This window comes from Sphaerodactylus townsendi, linkage group LG03 (assembly GCF_021028975.2).
Source record: "Sphaerodactylus townsendi isolate TG3544 linkage group LG03, MPM_Stown_v2.3, whole genome shotgun sequence".
Taxonomy (NCBI): Eukaryota; Metazoa; Chordata; class Lepidosauria; order Squamata; family Sphaerodactylidae; genus Sphaerodactylus; species Sphaerodactylus townsendi.
In genome coordinates, this window is record NC_059427.1 from 176,506,244 (window position 1) to 176,527,048 (window position 20,805).

General features: G+C 49.1%; 1 protein-coding gene across 5 annotated transcripts in view; it reads left to right on the forward strand.

Moving 5' to 3' along the window:
• HDAC6 (histone deacetylase 6) overlaps positions 1-20,805 on the forward strand; it is a 51,752-nt gene that overhangs the window by 20,024 nt on the left and 10,923 nt on the right. For all 5 annotated transcript variants that reach the window (XM_048490376.1, XM_048490375.1, XM_048490380.1 and 2 more), the window contains exons 10-24: positions 285-353; positions 448-574; positions 1,135-1,200; positions 2,514-2,573; positions 4,500-4,589; positions 5,536-5,642; positions 5,769-5,836; positions 6,423-6,603; positions 9,616-9,744; positions 9,886-10,054; positions 11,113-11,246; positions 12,770-12,838; positions 13,374-13,566; positions 16,237-16,386; positions 17,912-18,086. In XM_048490376.1, coding sequence (XP_048346333.1) covers positions 285-353; positions 448-574; positions 1,135-1,200; positions 2,514-2,573; positions 4,500-4,589; positions 5,536-5,642; positions 5,769-5,836; positions 6,423-6,603; positions 9,616-9,744; positions 9,886-10,054; positions 11,113-11,246; positions 12,770-12,838; positions 13,374-13,566; positions 16,237-16,386; positions 17,912-18,086 — 1,787 coding nt within the window. The remainder of the gene's footprint in view (positions 1-284; positions 354-447; positions 575-1,134; positions 1,201-2,513; positions 2,574-4,499; positions 4,590-5,535; positions 5,643-5,768; positions 5,837-6,422; positions 6,604-9,615; positions 9,745-9,885; positions 10,055-11,112; positions 11,247-12,769; positions 12,839-13,373; positions 13,567-16,236; positions 16,387-17,911; positions 18,087-20,805) is intronic.

Genomic DNA, 20,805 nt, shown 5'->3' on the forward strand with positions numbered 1-20,805 from the left:
TGCTCTGAGGAAGTGGGAGGGGGGATTCTGTGAGGATAACTTTGAAACTGTGAACCTGGTCTGTGTCCATGATAAAGGCTTCTGAGCAATATGCCAGAGTCTAATTACTGGGCAAAGATCTGGGGATCTAACGGAGAGGCAGGATTTTGAGAAAGGGGTTATCTTGCAGAATTTCAGCTCCCAGGCTTCCTTCAAGGGACATTGTGAATGCTGTGGGTTGGACTGCCGTGTCTTTTTCCCAGTGTGGAGCTCTGTTACGTCTCCTTGTTTTGTTTCTCTTCCAGGGTGCTTATTGTCGATTGGGACGTCCATCACGGACAAGGCACCCAGTACCTCTTTGAGGACAGTCCCAGGTGTGGAATGAATGGGTGGCTCTGAATGGGGGGAGGGGGACGGCAGGGGTGGGTTGGACCCTTTCTCCTCATTGTCATGACTTCTCTTTCCCAGCGTCCTTTATTTCTCTGTCCACCGCTACGAAGAAGGTGGATTCTGGCCCCACCTTCCTGAATCTGACAGCCATGCCGTGGGCAGAGGCCGGGGAGAGGGCTACAATATCAACGTGCCCTGGAACCAGGTAGGGCCCTTGGCATTTCCTGCGCCTTGGCCTGAAATTGTGGATTCAGGGAAGAGGAAGGGTTGTAAGTCCGTGATGGCTTGGGCTTGGCTCTGGGTTCGAATCTCAGTTCAACAGCAGCCTTGAAGAAAGTCACTAGGTCCACATCCTGTGCAATCCCCCCTCTTTGCCTGCCTCCCTCTTTGTTCTGCAGTCCCCATCCAAGTATCCCTCCATTTTTATTCCATCCATCCTTCAGGAAGTGGTGCTCCCTCACAACGTCCCCTCACAACCATCCTGTGATGTTGTCCAACTGAAAGTGACCGACCCATGGTCACCCACTCCCCTTCATGATGGCGACATTGTGGGGAGTTTGATCTAAGGTCTTCCAAGTCCTCTACAACTCTACCCACTGTGCTGCATTGGGCTAATTCCAAGAAGGATTTCCCTTCCCTTTTGGATGGGTGTTTGTTCTCCACCCAGACTCTGTGTATGAGCTGGTAGGATCATGTATTTTCAATGAGCTCCTGAGGGCCTGGAGCCTCTCTCAAGTTCCGAACCTGCTCTTTTGTTCCCTGTAGACAGGAATGCGAGATGCCGACTACCTCTCTGCCTTTTTACACCTCCTGCTGCCTGTAGCCTTTGAGGTAAGACACACCTGGGGGTGGGGGGTGGGGGGTGTTTGTCCATTCCAAAGGGCATCTTTGTACCCAATACAGAAAAAATAAGTGTGGTCTAGTACTGGGTGTGGGTGTGGAGGAGGGGACTTTTACCCCCTTTAACCTGTCATCAGTTCAGAGTGGGGGGCGGGGATGTGAGTGCCTTCAATTTTCCACACCCTTGAAGGTTTCTGAAACCCCCCTTCACATATCTGGGGTGTTGGTGTGGGATAGAAGGCTGCCAGTAGGCAGCCACTCTTGATCCTTTAAAATTAAAATGACCAGGGGACCATGTGACTGAAGGCATGTTCTCTACGCCTCTGGTGATTCCGGGCTGAAGGCCTTACGGTAGCATACTTCCTTCTGTCCCCTGCATCCCTGTGCGTAGAACATAACGCTAGAACTGGAAGTCTGGACTTCTTCAAATATTTATTTATCTGGACACTTTTACCTTAGTTTTCTGCATTGGCTGATGAGTGGCTGGTGGCTGATGGCACAAGACAGCCACAAGCCAAAAATACAAGGCATCCCCCTGGCAGCAACAGATTAATCCACTAGGGAGCAAAGGCGAATGGAGCAGATGGTTGACTGTCCGGCCCTCGTGGCAGCACTCTGTCTTCAGGAGTCCACGAGCGCTCTGTTCCTGCCGTTTCAATCCTGGTTTTGAACAGGAGGGGAGTAAGAGGGGTCTTGTGGTTGCTGGGTATTAAGCTTTCCCCTCTGGTCATGGGAAGGCAAACGGGTCTAGCCCTGTTCCTGATCTCAAAAGCACGCATGGATTATGGGCGGTGATGAGCATCGTCTCAGTTGGCAGCAAGAAACTCCATACGTAGAGCTTCCTGCAGGACCTTTGTTTCTGTTTAGGTACCGTCTTCCCCCTGCCCCTCCAGCACAGACAACAGTGAGTTTGGCACCTGCGGAGGGGCACCAGCGTACGTTGCAAAACATGTGCTGCTTCTAATCCCCCCGTCCACCTTTGTTATGAAACAGTCGTGTGACAGGCAGTCCAGGTCTACTTCCTCTTCCCGTTCTTGGACCGCAGCAGAAATGCACCATTGTTATTATCTGTTCTGGCTGGTTTCCTCTTAGCCCCATGGCTCTTTTCTGCACTGAGGGCCCAGCTAGGAGGTTTGGGCTTTCCGTAACTGCAAGATTGCAAAACAGAGGTGTCGTCGTTTCTGTGGCTGGCGAGGACTCGTGCATTGTGCAGGGGGTTGGTCTGGATGACCCTGACAGTCCCTTCCTCCTCTGTGTATCTATGTTTCTATCTGTGCTAATGTGTCTCCTGCTTTTTTTTCCAGTTCCAGCCCCAGCTGGTCCTGGTCGCTGCGGGTTTCGACTCTGTAATCGGTGATCCCAAGGTACAGAATGTTCCTTTCCCACTTGTGGGGGTGGTCCCTGTCAGGTCTTGATTTTCACTTGCTGTTGTCAGACTCTGACTGACTGGGAATTCCTTCTGCATAGAAAGAATGAGTAACACTTGTGCTCTGAACAGAACTTGGGGGGCTCTCCGCAGTCCATGAAAGGTGCCAGGGAGAGGCCAAATAGGGAGAGGCATAGTGTAGTGGTTAAAAGCAGATGGACTCTAATATGGAATACTGGGTTTGCTTCCCCACTCCTTCCTATGAGCAGCAGACTCTTTTTCTGGTACACTGGATTTGTTTCCCAGCTCCTCCACATGAAGCCTACTGGGTGACCTTAGGCCAGGGGTCCCCAAACTTTTTAAACAGGGGGCCAGTTCACTGTCCCTCAGACTGTTGGAGGGCCGGACTAAAAAAAACTATGAACAAATTCCTATGCACAAATGATTGTAAAATGTTTGATTTCACCTTTCAGCCTTTCTGTCATGGTCTATTTTTAGAACAGTGACCAAAGTATGTCAAGTACAGGGTGGGCTCCAAATATTGTTGGGGAGGCTGTGGAACCTTCTCCTGTAAAAAAAAAAGCAGAACTTTCCCAATGAAGCATTCCAGCATTCCATCTAACCCAGGATCAGGTATCTTTCTGGGTTCTTTCCTCCCTAGCAGCCAGCGAGCGATTTGCCAGCCTGGCTGATGCCAATGGGAGTGAGGCGGAACAGAAAGCCTGAGAGCAACACATGGAGTAGCTGAGAGGGAAGGGCGGAGCAGGCGTTGCCACATGTAACGTTTCCAACTCTGGGTCAGAAAATTCATGGAGATTTGGGGGTGCCATCATGTAACTGCAATCAACAGCCGTTGGGGCTGGTTCCTCCTCTCCCTTGAGCCCCCACTGCACATGAATGGAGCCATCGCCGCCATGCCTGGCGGGCCAGATAAATGCCTTCAGGGGGCCACATTTGGCCCCCGGGCCGTAGTTTGGGGACCCCTGCCTTAGGCTAACCATAGTTCTCTCAGAACCTTCTCAGCCCCACCGGCCTCACAAGGCATCTGTTGTGGGGAAAGGAAGGGAAAAGGCGTTTGCAAACTACCCTGAGTCTCCTTCCAGGAGAGAAAGGCAGGGTAGAAATCCAAACTCTTCTGATTCATTCTAACTTCTGTCATCCCTATGAGGACGAGCAGTATGCTGGTTCTTTTTCCCAACCTTTGGGGGTCTTTTTTGCTAGTTTATTTTAGGGTTTTAGTGTTTATATTTTCATTAGCATTTAAAACTTCTTCCTTAAGTCATTTTAAGTGTCTCGAATGAATAGGGAGCTCCTAGACTTTTGAAAAAAATGTGCATCATGGTTGCAGTGTTCTTGGTGATGAGGAAGGGGACAAAAAACCCTCATTTCCCATCTCCTGCTCCACATCCTTCAAGCTGTTCCCACCCTTGCTACGAGCTGGCTGAAATGGGAGGCTGCTCCGTGTGGATTGGGGAGGGAGGGAAGGAGTGCCATTCGCTCTCAGCACAGTGAGCCACTTGAGTGGCCTCTGTTGTAACCCCCAGAAGTGGTGGTGGTGGTGATGGTAGAGCCAAACAGGTAGCTTTGGAAGCGGGTTAGGCTGATAGGGAGAAGTCCTTCAGTGACTACCAGCCATGACAACTGAAGGGGACATCCCTATACAGAGGAAGCAAACCTGGTGGGGGACAGCCTGAAGGGAAGGCCTCAACCTCTGTAGCCGGTTGGTTTGGCCCTCTGGGGCAATTGATGGTGCTGGACCTAGGTAGAATACTGGCCCGATCCGACAGGACTCTTTTTCAGTTCAAATTTACGCCCACCTTTCATTGTAAAAAGTCTCTTCCTCAATAGCTTCCCCTTTCCCTGAACTTATAACCTTTCTTTGGCCCAGAGAGTGTGGGACAGTGGTCTTTGTTTCTGCCCTTAGGGGGAGATGGCTGCTTCCCCAGCATGCTTTGCTCACCTGACACATTTGCTGATGCCGCTGGCCGAGGGCAAGCTGGTCCTGTCTCTGGAGGTGAGTGACGGGGGCTTCTCTCTCTGCTTGCTGATGCCACCCCCTCCCCCTCCCCCTCCAGCTTCTTTGCAGAGGCAGTGGGATTCTTTACAGTGGCACTCCCAACTTTTTTGAGTCTTCGGGCACCTTTGGGATTAGGTGCTCACAAAATGGCTGCCGCAGAGCCAGAGTCACATTTGCAACCCGATGGAAAGCAGAGAACTGCCCAGAATCAGAAAACTGGGCAGAAGAAATATGCTACCTGGGCCAAGTCAACTAATCTTGTAACTAGGAGGCCGAAACAGGAGTTTGACAAGAAATGGAAACTATATTTTATTTATTGTGCTGAAATGGTTAAAAATGATGTTTTATTTTGATAATTTTTGCATATTTTGTAGATTAGAAGATTAATGGCTGGAGACTCTTTCCCCAAGTCATATGTATTGTGGCTGTAGTTAATATATTATTAGTATACCAGTGGTAATTAAGCAAGGGAAAGGGAATTAAAAGTGTTAAATATAGTATTTTATATGTAATGTATGATTTTTTATTTTTATTTATTTATTTATTTATTGTTTAGTTTTATATACCGCCCTATCCCCGAAGGGCTCTTATATTCTATCTTTGATTTTTGGAGGGGGTTTTTGTATTTTGATATTTTATAAAAGTGAGAAAATAATAAACATATGTATTTTAAAAATGGCTGCCAGAGGAGGTGGAGCCAACCACAAAATGGTTGCCATGGCTTGCCTTCAGTCCCATGGCGAAGATCCCTGTGCTATGGTGGCATCTTGAGCCAAAGCAACATTTTTAAAAATCTGCGCAGCCAATCGAAAGGCCTGCTGGAGAAAAGGCCCACCTGGCCCCACCTCCTTTCTAAAAACCCTCGATGGGTGCCAGAAAAAATGTCAGTGAGAGCCGTGGGCACCATGTTGGAGAGGCTGGATGTAATGTTTCTCCTCTTCAGGGTGGGTACAATCTTCAGTCCTTGGCGGAGGGAACCTGTGCGGCCCTGAAGACTCTGCTGGGAGACCCCTGTCCCCTGTTGGAACCTCCCCTTTTCCCATGTAGCAGGTGAGCAAGAGGATGGTAAAGGATGTAGGGGGGGTGGGGCAGTTTTCTCTCTCCGCCCAATCACGCCTGGGCTCCAGCTGACTATTGTTTTCCCTTCTCTCTCTCTTTCTTTGTCTCTGTCCACAGCGGCCTCCGCTCAGTGTCGCAAACGCTCGCAGCTCACTGCAAGTACTGGAAGAGCCTCCGGAGGATCAGTGAGTGTCCAGACATGGCTCCATTTCTCCCTTGCCTGAAGCAGTAATCAAATGGAAGGATCTTATTCATTTATTTTCAGTTATTTAACTAATTGATACCCCACTGCTCTCCCCAGGTGGGGACCCACAGTGTCTTCCATCGTTCTCCTCTCCTCCGTTTTATCCTCGCAACGACCCTGTGAGGTAGATTAAGCTGAGAGAGTGTGTGACCGGCCCTAGGTCATGTAGCCAGCTTCCATGATGTGAGTGGGGCTTCAAACCTGGATCATCCAGACACTTATTCTTCTTGTTTAATTAGATTTGTATCCCGCCCCTTCCCTGTCGGGCTCAGCACTCTTAATGGCTACACCCGTGGTGGCAAACCTTTGGCACTCCAGATGTTATGGACTACAATTCCCATCAATCCCTGCCAGCAAGGCCAATTGGCCATCCTGGCAGGGGCTGATGGGAATTGTAGTCCATAACATCTGGAGTGCCGAAGGTTTGCCACCACTGGGCTACACTGTTCTGGCTCCATTGCTCTCTTCTCACCCAGCAGACTGTGTTTCCTTCCATGGACCCTGAAATCCCTGCTCTTGCCTCGCAGGTGCTGACTTGCCTCCGGAGGGTGAGGGAGATGTTTGCGTTGCTCTGCGTGCAGCCAGCCCTCCGCCGGCCATGAAAATCCTGCCTGGGCTAGCAGCTGGACCCATGAGACCCTCGTCCCTTTCCCGTACTGGACTGGTCTATGATGAGAAGATGACCCAGCATTACAATCTGTGGGACAGGTAAGGACTGGGCCACGTGAGTTTCCAGGAGGAGGAGCGAGCTGGAGATGCGAAGGTGTCCAGTTCAGATTTCAGCATTTGAAATAACCCGTAGGATGGTCCGTGCCATAAAATAGGCTTAGATTTGATAGGTATAATTACAACACTGTGTCTGTCAGCCTCCTTGTCCCCTTGTGCCTGTTCTTTTTGAGCTTGTCGCCTTTTGCTTTCTTTTGATTGCACATACTACGTTGACCTTATGGTGGCTTATACTGGTCTACGACTGTAATAAAGATTCCGATTCCGATTTCACCCCAGGCTCTCGGATGCTCACTATCCTTTCAGTGAAATAATCTGTTCATAATTGGTAGCCCACCTTCCAGCAGGCCGGAGTGCTTTCCTGTTTCCAAGCCAAGCCGTAGTGGTGACAGATCCTGCTCTGCTGTCCTGACAGATTGTCTAAGGCGGTCTGCTGAATGCGTCCCCTCCTTTTGTCGTCTGCCGGTTGGGGACAGTGGGTCACAGCCCCTTGAATCACACCTGCATTGGCATCTTGGGTTCCGTCCTCCCTTTCTGTGTGCACACATTCTAGCTCTTTCTCTTGTTCTCTCTCAGTGTTTCCACAAACAATATTTCAGCCAAGTTCAACACTGTGGACAAATGGCTTTTTTTCCTGCTTCCCCATACCCTAAAGGCCCATTTGTGCACTTCCTGTGTGTTTGTTTGTTTGTTTGTTTGTTTATTATTAGTTTTATATACCGCCCTCCCCCTGAGGGCTCAGGGCGGTTCACAACAGGGTAAAACAAACATTAAAACATAATTTAAATATCAATTATATAAAAACAGAACCCGTTTAAAAATGTGAATGGCGTCTGGCCACTCCCCTCCCCCCCTTGTGCCCACGGGAGGCCAGATGACATGGTAGATGTTTTGTTTTTTTTAACCAGGCTGGCCAAACGCCTGGCGGAACAGGTCTGTCTTGCAGGCCCTGCGGAAACTCTGTAAGTCCCGCAGGGCCCTGATCTCCCTAGGGAGCCTGTTCCAACAGGTAGAGGCCAGGGCTGAAAAGCCCCTGGCCCTCGTCGAAGCCAGCCTGATCATTTTTGGGCCAGGGATCACAAGTAGGTCCTCTTCCGAGGAGCGGAGGGGCCTACCGGGCCAATATGGGGAGAGGCGGTCCCTCAGGTATGCAGGTCCGAGACCGCGAACGGCTTTGAAGGTCAAAACCAACACTTTAAACATAATCCGGCTTTTCAGCTTTTCCCATTCTTTCTCAAACCACCTTTGCTCTTACGTTTTGGGAACATCACAGAAAAGCCTAGATTCATGCTGAATGGGTGGGAAAAGTGTGGATTTTCCTGGCACGACCCACGCAGCAACCATTTCCCCTGAGGGAGCCATTTCTTTTCCCTATCACAGAGAGGCTTTCTTTTATTTTAAACTGGTGATTGAATCATACTATAACATTATACCAAAATATGTATCAGGTTCTCTGAATTCCTAGCTCCCATTTTCAAAAGGTCTCTGGCTTCTTTCCTGGTGCACAGAAAAAAACCCAGTTCCCCATGGAATGTGCTAAAGACTTACCTGTGAGCAGCAGTGGCGTAGGAGGTTAAGAGCTCGTGTATCTAATCTGGAGGAACCGGGTTTGATTCCCCGCTCTGCCGCTTGAGCTGTGGAGGCTTATCTGGGGAATTCAGGTTAGCCTGTGCACTCCCACACACGCCAGCTGGGTGACCTTGGGCTAGTCACAGCTTCTCGGAGCTCTCTCAGCCCCACCCACCTCACAGGGTGTTTGATGCGAGGGGGGAAGGGAAAGGAGATTGTAAGCCCCTTTGAGTCTCCTGCAGGAGAGAAAGGGGGGGGATATAAATCCAAACTCCTCTTCTTCTTCTACTTCTCCTCCTCCTCCTCCTCCTCCTCCTCCTCCTTCTTCTCCTTAAAAAAATGAAAGCTGGCAATTCAGAGAACCTGACTCAGATTTAACTATAATTTAACAACCGCCACCAAATTTCTGGGGGAACCTGGTGTGTAGAGGTTGGAATGAGTTCCACCTGGCTTCCTGTACAGGATATTCAGTATACCGCATTTAGAGTCAGGACAGCATCTTTAGGAGACAAGGGCCTGGTTAATTACATTTCAGTTTTGGACTCTCTTATGCTTCATCCAGGACATTGAAAGTCTCACCTAGTTATCATTCCCTGAGGTCCAGTCCTCAGCTTGGTGGATGTTTATTGAACCTTTTGTGTAGAAGCCCTCTTACCTGTGTACTGTATTAGAAGCCTCTAGCAGCCAAACGAACCTGCTCTCCAACACAACTCCTAATTCCATTTGAGCAGAGACGTATGGCCTATTACCTCCATACCTTAACGAACCCACGCGCAAGGAGAGCCCTTACCATTGCGCGATTTAACGTTATGCCCTCTGCCCTACTAAAGGGTAGGTTCAGCAACTTAGGCAAATCTGCAAGGTTATGCAGTTGCAAACTTAATGTGGTTGAAACCCTGACTCACCAATTCTTGCACTGCACCAGATTTGATAACATCAGATCTAAATACACCAACTTACTTTTTTTCTTCCAATCTGGGCTGCCTGGATTTATTCGGATCTAGGGTAGGAACCTAGGCTCTCCAGATGTTCCGGAGATTTAGCAATTCCCATCGGCCTCTGTCAGCATGGCCAATTGGCCATGCTGGTAGGGGCTGATGGGAATTGTAGTTCCTGAACATCTGGAGAGCCGCAGGTTCCCTACCCCTGGACTAGGCTATCTCTATTGTTACACAACTCGGACCCCGGTCTTTGTGAAGAGATCGCCAATTTCATTGCGGAGATAGTTGAGAGTTCTCAGCAGAACGTACTTGTTGTGCTCCTCGTGGGGCCTTTTATTTACTATGTATTCATGCAATTGCTCCTGATTTATGTATTTCTTTCTGACTATGCCAATAAAGGCTTATGTATATGTATTAGAAGCCACATCGGCAACATGGGGACAACACATCCCTGTGGGGGGAAAAACACCTCTCTTTTCTGCAGCCAGCATCCAGAGCTGCCCCAGAGGGTCTCCAGGATCTTCCAGCGCCACGGGGAGTTACGTCTGACTGAGCGATGCTGCCGCCTCCCTGCCCGACTTGCTACTGAAGAGGAGTTACAGATGTGCCACAGGTTTGCTGGGGGTACTAGATATTGGAATGTCTCTTCCTGTCTCTGGTTGAGGACGGTGGGTTCGGCCTCTTGGAAGGTACTTGCTCCACTCCTTATGGGGCACTAGGGGAGCCAGACTCACGGCACCTTCCTTCCCCGCAGCTCAGCGTACGTGGAGGCGGTGAAGTCCACTGCCACCATGAAGCCCCGTGATCTGCACCGCCATGGCAACCAGTACAACTCCATCTTCATCTGTGCCAGCTCCTATGAGTGTGCCCGTCTGGCAGCCGGTTCTGCGTTCAGCGCAGTAGAAGCGGTGCTTTCTGGGAAGGTGAGCAACAGGAGCCTTTAGGGGCAGGGGGGGTGGAAAAGAAAGGGGTTCACTTCACTGTCGGGACTGATCGCTGTAGAACTGGGGTTGGCAACCTCTTTTTGCCCCTCTGTAATGGTTCCCCAAGGAACTGGCCCCCAAATTCCATGTCGAGCTCAGGGGCAGGGCTGGGCTGGGCTCAGTCCAGCTTTAAACTGCAGACTTCTCCTCTAGGAGATTCAAAATGGGACTACTGTATGCTACAAGTGTAAGAAGGAACGCTGACCACAGTGTTCCTGAAACAGAATGCGTTAAAGGTTAGTTTGCCCTACAAGACGTGGCAGTTAGACTTCTGCAGGCCTCAGATTAAGCCTATAGATGATGGTGCTGGCTCAGCCCTAGGTCAGAAGACTCCTTTAATTGCCTGTGGCGTAGTGGCTAAGGAGACTCCTTTAATTGGCAGTGGCATAGTGGCTAAGAGCAGTGGCTAAGAGCAGGTGCACTCTGATCTGGAGGAACCGGGTTTGATTCCCAGCTCTGCCGCCTGAACTGTGGAGGCTTATCTGGGGAATTCAGGTTAGCCTGTGCACTCCCACACATGCCAGCTGGGTGACCTTGGGCTAGTCACAGCTTCTCGGAGCTCTCTCAGCCCCACCTACCTCACAGGGTGTTTGTTGTGAGGGGGGAAGGGAAAGGAGATTGTAAGCCCCTTTGAGTCTCCTGCAGGAGAGAAAGGGGGGGGATATAAATCCAAACTCTTCTTCTTCTCTTCTTTTTCCAGGCTGTGTGGGTGTGTTCTGGCCGTTTTTGCTCCTAATGTTTTGCCCACATCTGATGCGGACGAAACATTAGGAGTAAAAACGACCAGCACACACCCACGCAGCCCGGAAAAACCACAATAGCCAGTTGATTCCAGCCAAGAGAGCCTTTGGCTTCCTTTAACTCTTAATTTGGCCTTCACAAACAAGGCTATGCTGTGACGCTCTCACATTTCACCTCTTTCCCCTTCACCTGCTGGGAAAAAGCTGTGACTCAACTTTGAGCATCAACACTGTGTTTTCTTTTGGGGGGTTGCCCAGGTCCAGAATTGTGTAGCCATTGTCCGACCGCCCGGGCACCACGCTGAATCAGACACGGCCTGCGGCTTCTGTTTCTTCAACTCGGTGGCCTTGGCAGCACGATATGCCCAGCGCCTGGCTGGACATCCTATAAGGTGAGTGGAATTGACGGTGGGGGTGGGGCGTGTTACAGAGCCCATCTGTTCAATGCCTTAAGCTGGTTTAGTTCTCCTGGTTGCTCCCTGTCTTGGAATTGTGGGAATTGTAGTCCTGGCAAACAGTAAGGAAAACACACTGGCAGTTACACTGCATGCAAAGATTAAAAAAAAATGCAGTGCACCTTATTCCCCAAAACAACATATTTGCTCACATGAGCAATGGCCTCTGAAGGTACCGCCCTGCAAACAGGTCAGATAGATAGCTGCTCATCCACATCCATTATCTGCCGTGGCCCCCAGCTTGTGGAAGGGCCTGCCAGTAGAGACCAGGAGGGCTCCCACACTTGGATCATTCCACAGACAGAATTATTCGGGAGGGCGTTTTTATGAAGGGAACAGGGCTGGAGGATAATGTTAAGGACTCAGGAAGGTGATTCAGTGCTTCAGGGGAGTAGGACTATAATCCGTGCGACTACGTAAGGCATGTATTACCATATATACTTGAGTATAAGCCGACCTGAATATAAGCCGAGGCACCTAATTTTACCACAAAATTGACTTGAGTATAAACCTTCGCACTTGACTCAGCAGCAGCTAAAAACAGAAGATTTGGGAGCAAGATGGGATAGAGTTGCTTAACAGAGTTTGCATCAGGGATGAGCAGCTTTCCAGCATTCTAAGAACACAAATGAACCACTGTTTTCCTCCAAATGTAGAATAATTCTGGGATTCATAAACATGCCAGCCTAAACTTTGCTCCAAAAAAAGTCTTTGTCTTCAGCAACATCAGTATTTGGCAGTAAACTACTGTATGAAGAATTGTATTAATCTAGAATGCAACGCACCAATAACCCTTAGGAGAGAAATGCCTCCATTTTAACACACACACATAACCTAGTTGTAATGCTATGCAGGCTGTCCTTTCATCTTGTTTTTACGGCTCTCTGGTGAGTTAGAAAAAAAGCAGCAACATGCTTACCGGATCCCCACAGCAGCCCCAGCTCCGGCCACCATCTTGGAATTACCGTATATACTCGAGTATAAGCCGAGGGGGGCTTTTTCAGTATAAAAATGTGCTGAAAAAGTCTGCTTATACTCGAGTATATATGGTATTTTTATTGTGTATATTTCACTGCCCTTACTATATTGTGTATTGACTCTGTAATTCCATTCTGTTCATTGTGCGAATCATCATGTCTGATATTGTTTGGGTATTGTTTCCTAATTTTATATAATTATACTCCTTTTTCTCATGCCGTTTGTGCTTTTTGTGTGTGTAATCCATTCGACTCCCAGTGAGGAAGACAAGTTATAAAGTAAATGTTGAAAGTGAGCAGTTAATAACGAGCTAGATTCGAGTCCAGTAGCTCCCAGAAGAACAGACCCATGACTCTCGCAAGCGAAGTGCCCTGAACATCTTGTTGGCTTGAACGGTGTTCCTGGGATCGAGTCTAGCTCTTCTACTGCAGACTGGCATGGCTGCTCTCTAATGTGGGTCCCCATCTGTCCTGTTTCCTCAGGGTGATGATCCTTGACTGGGATGTTCACCATGGCAATGGGACACAGCACATGTTTGAAGATGATCCCAGGTACTGTGTTTGGCTTTTCCCTTTGGAGAAACTCTCTTTCTGATCCAGCCTGGTTTGGCGGGGGAGGGGTGGGGGGTTAAAAACTGCTTTAGTAGCTTCAGTCTTGGGATAAGTGCTACTCATTTCTTTCTAAAAAGGATCCCCATCAAGGGAAAAAAGATTGTGTCGCTTTGCAACCAGAATTCTCCAGCTGAAATAAATTGGGCAAAGTTACAGACATTGTCCTCTTGCAAAAACATGCTCCGCTTCCTCTGACCACTTAACATTTGGGGGCGACTGGTGATCCTGTCCTGTATTTCACATCTCAGTTGTCGGCTGTTGCTTTTAAATATTGTTCCTTTATGTTTCCCTTTTAAGGGTTGCTTATCAACGCAATGGCTTTCGTGTGTATAGTTTTTTGCTACCTACCAAGCTCATTTGTTAGAACGAAAAGGAGGAGTTTAAATCTTGGAAATAAATTAATATCTTGGTTATTTGACATTTGGGGGAGTGTGCAAACATTCATTCCCCTCTTGTGATTTGCTTTCCAACATAGCATCCTGTACGTCTCCCTCCATCGCTATGACAACGGAACCTTTTTCCCCACTTCTGAGGATGCCGACTATGACCGGGTGGGCAGCGGGCCTGGCGAGGGCTTCACCGTTAACGTGCCTTGGAACTGTCCCCGCATGGGAGATGCCGAATACCTGGCTGCCTTTCACCAGATTGTCATGCCTATTAGTTATGAGGTAGGGGATGTAACTGACTCTGGGTATCTGGGGTGGGGTCAAGCGAATGCCATCTTATGGTTGGTAGACGGCCCAGAGAGAAGTTCTCGTGGCTCCTATAGTCTGTCTCAGAAAAAAGATGTTATACTCTGTGCCTCAGAAAGATGCTAGTTCGGTCAGTTGCGGTGCAGCAGCAGTTGAGAAAATTGTATAGAATATAGTGTCCAACAACTATGAGAATTATCATTCATTTTTACATGCTGCCTTTGTCAAAACCATTATTTTGTGCGTTATTGAACATGGTGCTTTGATATAAGAACTTTTTTCTCTTTTTTTGCAAAAATGTATTTTGGAGGAGCAGGGCTAGGTAGACACTAGGACACAGAAGAAGAAGAGTTTAGATTTATATCCCCCCTTTCTCTCCTGCAGAAGACTCAAAGGGGCTTACAATCTCCTTGCCCTTCCCCCCTCACAACAAACACCCTGTGAGGTAGGTGAGGCTGAGTGAGCTCCGAGAAGCTGTGACTAGCCCAAGGTCACCCAGCTGGCATGTGTGGGAGTGTACAGGCTAATCTGAATTCCCCAGATAAGCCTCCACAGCTCAGGCGGCAGAGCTGGGAATCAAACCTGTTTCCTCCAGATTAGATACATGAGCTCTTAACCTCCTATGCCTCTGCTGCTCACAGGTCTGGTGGGCTTTTGTGCTATGGCGGAGGAATATACAACCCTACTAGCATCTTTCTGTGGAACAGAGAATAGTAGGGTTGCATAGTCCTCCAAAGAACTCAACATGCCGGGCCTTCTTTGTTGTAGAATGCTTTGCCTGAGTCCTAGTGCCTACCCAGTCCGCATCCCCCCCAGCCACCCCGGCCACCCCAAATCTGTTTGAAAGTAAAAATACATTTTGCCATTCAGTTTAATTATGCAAAGGACTACATTCTAATGAGGAAGCATATAATTTTCTCAACCTCTGTACCTCAGCTAACATCTTTTTCTGAGACAGAGTATAGCAAGATGGTAAACTTATATCAGTTTTATACTACCGTGTTTCCCCGAAAATAAGACAGTGTCTTATATTAATTTTTGCTCCCAAAGATGCGCTATGTCTTATTTTCAGGGGATGTCTTATTTTTCTGTGTTCTGTTCGTCGGGCATGCTTCCAAACTAAAACTTTGCTACGTCTTACTTTCAGGGGATGCCTTATATTTCGCACTTCAGCAAAACCTCTACTAAGTCTTATTTTCAGGAGATGTCTTATATTCGGGGAAACAGGGTAGTTCAGATTTTCTGGGGAAAGTTGTGCAGTCAGGATACTTAGAGTTCAGCTAGAGCCGGGGTCCTAAAACTTTTTGGGCATCTTTTTGAATGATCAGGGAACAGTACAAAATGGCTGCCACAGGAAGCAGAATTAAGCACACATATATTCATTAGAAGACAGAGGCTGTGCAATACCACCAGAGAGGGGGGAAAGGCCCACACACAGACAGAACAGGCTGACGGAGGTTGAAAGGGAGGATAAAGGGCAGAGCAGACCAAGGCGGAAAAAGCCTCTTACTTTGTGTGAAGGTACCCTGTTTCCCTGAAGATAAGACCTACCCCGATAATAAGCTGTGGCATGATTTTTCGGGATTTTTGGAGGATCCTTGAAATATAAGCCCTACTCCAAAAATAAGCCTTAGTTACAGATTCTCTTGCGCAGCTGATCTAATCGGGGGGGGGGGGGCGTTATGGGAAAAAATGTCATCCCCTGAAAATAAGTCCTCATGCATCTTTTGGAGCAAAAATTAACAGAAGACCCTGTCTTGTTTTCGGGGAAACTCGGGTAGGCCATAAGCAGCATGTTGGGGAACCCTAAGTTTGCAGCCCTCTGGTCCCAGAACTACAATCTCAGGGTTTCATGGGAAGGTGCAGCTGCCCACAGACTTAAGGGATGAACTGAAATGTCTGGCCCATTTTTCATGACGGTGGTATAGCGTTTAAATCTAGAATGAGGTGGATGCCGCACATTTCCAGGTCCCGAGACAGGTTTTCCAATCACAATGGATGGACCAGATGTGGGTTTGCTTGTATACGTGCGCCCCCCAGTCTTAAGTAGAGGCGTTGGGTGCAGGTGTGTGGAAGAGCAGCGGTCTGCTGATAAAATAGGACTGCAGGAACAGAAAGAGGCCATGCAGTAGATGCTGGCGAGCTGTTTTAGCTTGTGGGGAAGAGAATGAGAAGAGGGGGCAAGAAACAGCCAAAAGGCTTGTACAGGAGATGACTGAAGCAGGGCATGCAGCGAGGTACAAAAGCCTTCAGAGTCTTCTTTGGGGGTTCTTTAAAAGTCTGTTTTGTGCCATCCTGGGAGCTGCTGCAAGGAAACAAGGGCATCAGGCAACATCCTCACATTTTGAACAGACCACATCAGAGAGACACAGAGCTCCCATTTCTGGTGGCAGGCACGCGAGGTCTCCTGAGATGCCCCCGTCTTGGTTCAGAGCTCCGGGTTCTGGGGTGGCTGCAGGTGTTGTGGAGGAAGATGCTGTTCCGTGCTCCGTGGTGATTCGTGGATATGCTGCCCCTTTACCTTGCCAAGTCTCAGGAGTGTTAGAAAGGGGGTGCCCCCCCACCCCGTCTTTTGCACTCTTTCTCTGAGTGGGCAAATAGGCTAGCCTGGGAGGCACGCTCACTTGCCTTTTTTCCCCATTGCAGTTCAATCCAGAGCTGGTCCTGGTCTCTGCTGGTTTCGACGCTGCTCGGGGAGACCCGCTGGGCGGCTGCCTTGTGACACCAGACTGCTACGCACACATGACCCACCTTCTGATGGGGCTGGCAGGCGGCAAGGTGGCTCTTGTGCTGGAAGTATGTCCAAGTATCTCTTTTGTGGGGGGGAGGGGGGGCTGCTTGGGAAACAGCAGGAAAGCAATTGGTGGGAGGGGAGGGGAGGGAATGGAAATGGGGGGGCTGTCATTTGCAGTAAACAAAGGGGATAAGAGGTGGGCGGGAGCCAACATGCATGCTGGGAACAACAATGTTTATACATTAGCACAGGCAGAACCATGATGGGAACTATATGGGCTAAATGCAGCTGGGAGGGGGATGTTTTTTTGGGGGGAAGGGACTAGCAAGGGATAAGCCAAGCCCCTCCCCTTCCCCTCTGTTTGAGCTATCCTCCCAGCCACTTGGAGAGGCAGACAGGTGCAGTGCTGGGCTAGGTCATGGGAGGCCCAGGTGCAGACCCTCGCACTGCCCCACAAATCACGGGCAATCTATGGGTTGTTGTGGGGACAAACCTGGGGGACAGCCGTGTCTGTCAACCTGACCTCCTTCCGGGAAGCGTGGGGTAAAAATGTACTGGTGGGTGGGCGAAGCAGAAGGGTCTGGCCAGGAGTTTCGTTGCAGAGGGCCAGTGGGCAAGATCCTCCTGACAAAGGTTAAGTTCTGTGCTAGGTGCTGTAGGCACTGCCTGACCTTCACTGGCCACTGTCCCATAGCAGACAAAACGCTTGTGGAGCCCAGGGGCTGTTCAAACTTGTGACGAGCATTTTGCTAGCGAGAGTCAATGTATTCATCTCCTTCTGTCTTCGTCCCCTTCCTGCTGAAACCAGCATTTCTGCCCTGGGCCTCCACCTTAACCTTCGCGTTTTCCTTCTTGCCCCTTTCCCTAAATTTCCCTCCTTGCTCCTCCTCCTCCTCCTTCTCCTCCTTCTCTTCCTCCTCCTCCTCCTCCACCTTCTCCTCCTTCTCCTCCTCCTTCTCCTCCTCCTCCTCCTCCTCCTTCTCCTTCTCTTCCTTCTCTTCCTCCTCCTCCTCCTCCTCCTCCTTCTCCTCCTCCTCCTCCTTCTCCTTCTCTTCCTTCTCTTCCTCCTCCTCCTCCTCCTCCTCCTTCTCCTCCTCCTCCTCCTCCTCCTTCTCTTCCTCCTTCTCCTCCTCCTCCTTCTCCTCCTCCTGCTTCTGCTTCTGCTTCTGCTGCGTCTTCTTCTTCTCCTCCTTCTCCTCCTCCTTCTCCTCCTCCTCCTCCTCCTTCTTCTCCTCCTTCTTCTTCTCCTCCTCCTCCTCCTCCTTCTGCTTCTGCTGCGTTTTCTTCTGCTTCTGCTGCGTTTTCTTCTTCTTCTTCTTCTTTTTTCCCCCGGCACCTTTTCTACCAAGTGAATGGTCCTGACCTGAAGCCCGTCCATCAGTCCCCTTGAGTGGGGACAGCAGATCTTGAATCCTGGACCCCAAGTTACAAGCATGCTTTGGGCATGTCAGACAACAAGTGAAGGTTCTCCTGAAGGCCATCACCTGTAGACAGTGCATACGGAACACACACACACACCCCGAGCTGCACAGAGCTGCACAGAACTAACGGGCTAGGCTTGGGTTCTAAACCATCCGTTCTTCCTAGGGTGGCTACAACCTGGAGTCCATCTCTGAGTCCATGACCATGTGCACCCGGAGCCTTCTAGGGGATCCACCACCTGTGCTGGGCAGGCAAAAGGCCCCTCACCCCAGTGCCCTGCAGTCCTTGGCCCACGTGGCTGCCGTGCACCGCAAGTACTGGGCAAGCCTTCGCCTGGAAGGTGAGTGGCCTCCCTTGTCCTACTGGGTTGAGTCATGGGAATGGGTCCAAGAGAGGGGCAAAGCGTGCAAGTGGCAGGCTGGGACGCCCCCAGTTCCTGTTCCGAACAAAACTAATTTTCAACACATAAATGCGGTAAATAGCTGTTGACGGTGATGATAGGAAGTGCCGTCAAGTCACAGACAACTTCGGGCAACCCTGTAAGGTTTCCAAGGCAAGAGATGGACAGAGGTGGTTTGCCGCTCCCTCCTCTGCATAGCCCCCCCCCCCCCCGACTTCCTTCACGGTCTCCCATCCAAGTCAGTGACGAACCACCACTGCTTGTCTCTTGCTGGTCCCCGTGAGCTGGCTGCAACTTGATGGCACACAGGTAGTATTGGGACGTGAAAAACCGTTCTACAAAATATGGGACCCGTGACGTGTCTCCCAACAGAATAGTACAGTCAAGAGTGAATTCCGTTCTAAACAGCGAGGAATACGTTTTGCAAAAGAATGAATGCAGTTAATGATGCCCGAGACACCTGGCTCAGCTTGAAGGACTAGAAACTCACTAGACTGGACATCGTTAGGCTTCACCCTGTGAAGAAGAGAAGAATTGGTTTTGATAGCCTGCTTTTCTGTACCTTTAAGGAGTCTCAAAATGGCTTCCAAACTCCTCTCCCTTCCCCTCCCCGCAACAGACACCTTGTGAGGTAGGTGAGGCTGAGAGAGTTCTGAGAGAACTATGATTAGCCCAAGGTCACCCAGCAGGCTTCATGTGTAGGAGTGGGGAATCAAACCCGGTTCTCCAGATTAGAGTCCACCTGCTCTTAACCACCACACCACGCTGGCTCTGGTCAGTATGTGAAGATAAAAGGCTGTAACGTTTTAGCTCTGGAATGAAATTCAGCTGGTCAATTCCAATCTTTTTTTACTTGTAAGAATACATAAGTTTTAAAAGGGGTGTGTTTGAAAGGGAAATAAGCTTTTATCTAATGCATTTCCCATGAAGCAGTTTCCAGACTCAAGTGGGCGTCATTGATCCGAAGGGTTCCTGCGCCACTGTGGCAAAAGAGGCCATCTGGCGGCACGTCTGAGAAACTGCTGCTCCGTCCCCTGAGGACATCCCGCTGTGGGACGTAATGTGCACACCCGAGTCCATAGCAACCCCCTCAGTGCCCCTCAGCAGGTGGTGCCCAGTGATCTCCTTCAGAGTAGCAACCCCAACAGGCAGGCTGAGATCAGCACGAAATCGATTGATTGAATTGGAACTCAAGCAGGTTGCACTATAAGATCTTAGCCGATACTGAACTTTCATGCCAAGCTACCCCAGTAAGGGAGGCTGCTGTGCCCCCCTCTTACTAACCCGCGTTACTCGGCAGCATCTCTCCCCTTGGCTCGTTCACAAGCCTGCGCCTCTCCTGAAGGACGTCCCCAGATAACGAACCAGGTGCCCGGCCTGAGAAAGGCATTACAAGGAAGCCCGCCCATTCCTACCTAGCACAGCTCTAATATCAGCAGTGTAACTCAGTACATGCAGAAACTGCTCAGATGCCACCTCCTGGCCTCCCCTAGAGACAGGGCAAGACCACGCAGCAAAACAGCCAATCACTGATTGCCAATCTGGCTAGTACCTCTTGACTCCGCTTACCCTTCCCCCGCTGGTAACTGATGAAGGGAGCTTTGATTCTGGAAAACTTACACCTTGGAAATGTTGTTGGCCTGTGAAGTGCTGCTGGATGTGAAACGTGCAGCCTCCTTCTGGCGTTTGCCGCTAATACTGAGGTCTTCAAGGGCTGCTGTGCCTGTAAAGTGCACTGAGCCCTTCTTGGAAAAACCCACCTTCTAACCAAAAGTTGTTCTGTCACAGTTTTTCGGAGGTTTACACAAAGGTTTGTCTGTTCATCTGAAGCCCTGGAATTGCTTCATTGGGTGAGGGCAGGAGGTAGTCAGGAAAGGGATGGCTATCATTAGGGAAACACAAAGCTTTTTGTCCCAAACACCTTCCCCCTCTGGGGTCACCAGCAGGTATAAGCAGTAGCTGTCAAGGTAGTTCAGTAGGAGAAATTGTCGTCGGCTACTACACCAGTCCGTAGCATCTGTGCATGTCTAAAAAATCTTTTTTTAAAATAAAATTTTAATTGATATTTTGGATTGTTACAGATTTATATTATACATCTTTATATTTCATCCTCCATATCCTTTTACCCCCTTCCCCCCCTTCCCCCCTTCTTTTTTTCTTCTTTAAAGGTGCAGCAGCAGGTCCATTCTTTCTATTCTTCTTTTCCATTTTTCTTCTGTGATTCCAATTTCATTTAACCAGTCTTTGAATTCAGTCCAAATCCACTTCATATCTTTTTGTTTTTCTTGCCATATTTGGTTTCTTGACATTATGTCAAAAATTTCTAATTGTATTTGTTCCCATATATATTCCAACCATTTCTGTATTGTCCAGATTTTTTTGTCCTTCCACCCTAATGCTATTACTGCATGGGCCGCTCTGATCATAAGTTTGAATAGCATTCTCTTTCTTTGTTCTATTATTGTGTAATCCAGTATGCTCATAAATAATAGATCTATATTTATCTTTATTTTTACCTTCACATATTTTTCCATATACATTATAACATTTTCCCACAGGTGTTTTACCTCTGGACATTCTAACCACATATGGATATAAATTGCATTTTTATCCCCACAATGCCAACATTTTGGGCTGAGTCCCTTTATCATATATGCCA